This window comes from Priapulus caudatus, unplaced genomic scaffold (genome assembly GCF_000485595.1).
Source record: "Priapulus caudatus unplaced genomic scaffold, Priapulus_caudatus-5.0.1 Scaffold56, whole genome shotgun sequence".
In the NCBI taxonomy this organism is placed as follows: domain Eukaryota; kingdom Metazoa; phylum Priapulida; class Priapulimorpha; order Priapulimorphida; family Priapulidae; genus Priapulus; species Priapulus caudatus.
The window spans coordinates 279,434-283,680 of NW_014577117.1; the positions used below are offsets into that span (position 1 = coordinate 279,434).

The 4,247-nt window shown below is 51.0% G+C and overlaps 1 protein-coding gene across 2 annotated transcripts in view; it reads left to right on the plus strand.

Annotated features, from left to right (window-relative positions):
* The window catches only part of LOC106821044 (transcription factor AP-4-like), a gene marked incomplete at its 3' end in the record, with an annotated part of 21,988 nt that extends 17,741 nt beyond the window's left edge, over nucleotides 1-4,247 (plus strand). For both annotated transcript variants that reach the window (XM_014825680.1, XM_014825681.1), the window contains 1 exon segment: nucleotides 4,231-4,247. In XM_014825680.1, coding sequence (XP_014681166.1) covers nucleotides 4,231-4,247 — 17 coding nt within the window.

Sequence of the window (4,247 nt, forward strand, 5' to 3'; positions counted from 1 at the left end):
ACTGCTGCTACTACTGCTGCTGCTGCTGCTGCTGCTACTGCTTCTGCTGCTGCTACTACTACTGCTGCTGTTGGCTCGCCTACTAGCACATTTATGCACTCTAAAACAAACGTTGGCTTGCTATGTTTAGCGTGCTAGACGTGAGGGCTTTGCTCGCGCTAATTTGATCGGTATCCAAATTTAAACGCAGAAGGGATCGAGTTCATGAAAGCGATATTTACTGTGAGAGTCTGTTCGCTTTGTAGCCGTAACTGGCTAGAGTTAGATTTAATAGCGTGAAATTTATCCGCGTGCAAGGTCGGAATGAAGCTTGGGTTTAAGTAGCGGGTGTAACACGATGTGCAGCTTTAGTGGCAGTCGTCCAGCGTGGACTACGTTACAACGTACGCATCGAAAATTTACTTACTTGCTTTTGTGTTATTGCAAGTTGATAGCAAATTTTCTCGTTCGAGTGTTATGATAATGAAATCGATAGATCATCAATCTTATACGGTTCTGGTGGGAGGCAGTGAAGCAATCAGCGATAGTTTCACAATTTCATCACAGTCTCTCTCCTCCACCACTATTCCACACAAACGCGACTCGCTAGGAGATGAAGCACACTTCCTCCCCTCCTCCTCCGTGGATGTAATTTAAGTAGGCGAACACGTTCGCAAGGCGCCTCTCGCATTGTAAAGTAACAGCCTAGTTTAGCTGCGGCGGCGTGATTGACTTGGCTGGCCGTGTGCGGCGGCCGCTATAGGCTAATGACACGGGAGAGGGGTCAGAGAATATCCTTACGTAGCTGTGAAGGTCACTCACTGCTTGTGAAGGTCACTCACTGCCTGTGAAGGTCACTCACTGCCTGTGAAGGTCACTCACTGCTGCACCGCAGCTGTAGAAACCCTCGCTGTTACTTTACTTCATGAACTTCAGGGACAAAAGGACAATATCTTCCGTCGCGCAGATGTCTCCTCATTTGCATATCACGTTAATGCGCGCATTGAGGTATTTGTGTTAGGTAGATCTGTTTAGTGTCTTATTTGTTCTCGAGTATTGTCTGCTACCTAGATTTCCATATCGATTTCTTTTTTGCTTCGGAGACACGTTATTAAAGACGCCCCTAACGCGCGAATGTTTAAAACGGGACATTTTAAGAGTTCAGCGACTAATGCACTTGTATTGATGACAAAATCCTCCCTTATAAACAGAATCTTGCTTACAATGTACATGTTTTATTTACATAAATAACTTGCGAGGGTGGTGGTGGTGGGGTTTCAGCATTATCCTTTCGCTAAGCTTTCTCCTGTAGTCTCACGGATGCTGTTACTGCAGCAACAGCAGCAGCAGCAGCAGTAGTAGCAGTAGCAGTAGCAGTAGCAGTAGCAGCAGCAGCAGTAGCAGCATCAGTAGTAGCAGTAGCTGTAGCAGTAGCAGTAGCAGTAGCAGCAGCAGCAGCAGCAGTAGCAGTAGCAGCAGCATGTTGCTGGCTTGCAGCGAATCTGGTGGAGAAATTCCCCTTACAGTCTCTAGTTTTAAAACGTAATCTGCAACGCAAACAGCTTTTTGATGATATTGGTTTGTTTATGCGGCCGTGTGAACGCCGAGAGAAACGTGTAGAAGGAAGATAAGCTGTGGTCTGTCTGGTCACTGGTGGTGCATTACTACGCATTACTACTGTCACCGCTTCTGACAAACATGCGATGGGATACTGTAATGTACTCTAGCCCCTATGATGATGATGACGACGACGAAGGGTGACAGACGCACTGACAGGCGATGACTGAGCGTGTGCTTTCACACTATTTACTCTCCTCCTCATTGTGAGTCTGTCATTTCTGGTGTTAGGGAGAAGACAGCGATGTGAAGGTGGGAGGGAGGATGAGGGCGAGGAAGAGAGTTTGAAGGTTGGTTGGTTAAGAGGAGGGCGGCGAAGATAGGTGGGAGGAGAGGTGGGAGGGAGGGTCGGTGGGAGGAGGGCGGCGAAGATAGGTGGGAGGATGGGATGGGGAGGAGAGGTGGGAGGGAGGGTCGGTGGGAGGAGGGCGGCGAAGATAGGTGGGAGGATGGTATGGGAAGGTTTGAGCGGGTGGGGGTATCGTTTGATCTCCTCCGTGAGCGGTGTCGGTGTCTCTGCGGGGGGAGGGAGCGACCGCCTCGCACGACTAGCAAAGCTAGTGCAGACAGACGCACGCGCTGTACACCAGAAATAGCATCACGGCGGCGGCGGCAGCGGCGGCGGCAGCGGCAGCGGAGGCAGCGCAGCAGTTTTTAAAAAGTTAAATGGCGGGCGTGAGATTGGCGGGAGCTGTTGCCTCACGCCTCCGCGTCTTCTTCTCCACATGTACATGCTGAGGGCTGGCGGGTGAAAGTCGCCGTACGGGGAGAAGGAGGAGGGGGGGGCGAGCGGAGTGGCTGGCCGGCGCGTAGCGGCGGTTCGTGTGCTGTTCTAGTCCGTGTTCACTGTCCGTAGCATCGTCTCTCTCTCACGCACGCACGCACGCACGCACGCACGCACGCACGTACGCGCACGCACGCACGCACGCACACACACACACACACACACACACACACACACACACACAGGGAGCCCCGCCACCACGGCAAGGCGGCTAAAAGCACGTTTAGAATAATCGCGAAATCTGGACACGCCACCGCTGTGCTATAGGTGGCTGCTCAGGTGTGACAAATACGCGGCGATGGAGGGGCGGGGGATGATGCACTAGGATGTCCATCCTAGATGAATGCGCCCAGAATAGACAGCTGAGCTGAGTGTTTATCCAGCCATGCGCGCTCAAGCACACACGCGCGTGGGACCCGGGCGAAGAACGAAGCGTGAAGTAGAAGTTTGTAGGACTGGTCAAACTGTCAGTGAATATGCGCCCGTACACTTACTAGTGTTATGAGTCACTAGACAAAAAAATGGCCACCTGTAGATAGTGATTATTCAAGAGTCGTTATACGCTTCTCCATTACTAGCCTCTGGGACGCATGATTCACGTGGGTGTGTCATTTGTCCAATACCATTTGCTCTAGAGGTAGACAGCTGTAGGGTGGGCAGGTGGTGCATGTTATACCCACATAGCAGCAGACTCTGCACGCTTGTTTAAGCTGCCGCCTCGTGGTCGATAACCTAAGAGCTTTGAACATATGATATAGAGAGGTTGGTAGAAAGAAGAAAATGCCAAGTTGCCTGCATAAAGTCGATAACTAGTGTAAACTCAGCTTTATCGGGAGGATTCGATAGAATTCTCCTGCACGTTATCACGTGTATTTCAATGAGGGGATTTTTTAAACTGTGTGTTGCAGCTGTTGCTGATACGTCGATGATGTTAGTGTAAGCTGGCACGCAACCCGCTCCCTGCCTTCTCTGCTTGCGCACTGCTGCTGTGCACGCGTCATCACACATATTACGTCATTGCGCAGGTGTGAGCAGTCAGTCGCCATCTTGTAGCCTGTCTGACTGGGAAATTCACCGCGCATGTGTGTGTGTGCTGGATTTCAGGTAGTGCTGGAAGATGCTGCAGCAGGTGTCGCATCACCTGTAGCTGTATGGTGTGCTGTATTATGAATAGCTCTGTCGTGTATCTGGTGGTGTTGTAGCATTGACGCGGTAAGCTACTTGTGCGCGTGTGTTGGTGGTTTTCAGATGGTGATGCTGCAATAGACGTGGCAGTACCTGTGTAAGGTGTCACCGTGTGCTGTATCAACGATCGCTCTGTCGGTGTGCGGTTGACTGGTGTCAGCTTGTGGTGTTCATGTAGGATTGAGGCACAGTACTCGCCGTGTGTGTGTTGTTGGTTTATTCACAGGCGGTGGGTGTTCTGGTGTCAGTTTGTGGTGGTCATGTAGGGATAGATCACAGTGGTCACGGTGTGTGTGTTGTTGGTTTATTCACAGGCGGTGGGTGTTCTGGTGTCAGTTTGTGGTGGTCATGTAGGGATAGATCACAGTGCTCACTGTGTGCTTGTTGTTGGTGTATTCACAGGCGGTGGGTGTTCTGGTGTCAGTTTGTGGTGGTCATGTAGGGATAGATCTCAGTGCTCACGGTGTGTGTGTTGTTGGTTTATTCACAGGCGGTGGGTGGTTGACTGGTGTCAGTTTGTGGTGGTCATGTAGGGATAGATCACAGTGCTCACGGTGTGTGTGTTGTTGGTTTATTCACAGGCGGTGGGTGTTCTGGTGTCAGTTTGTGGTGGTCATGTAGGGATAGATCACAGTGCTCACTGTGTGTGTGTTGTTTGTTCGCAGGCGGCGATACTGCAGCA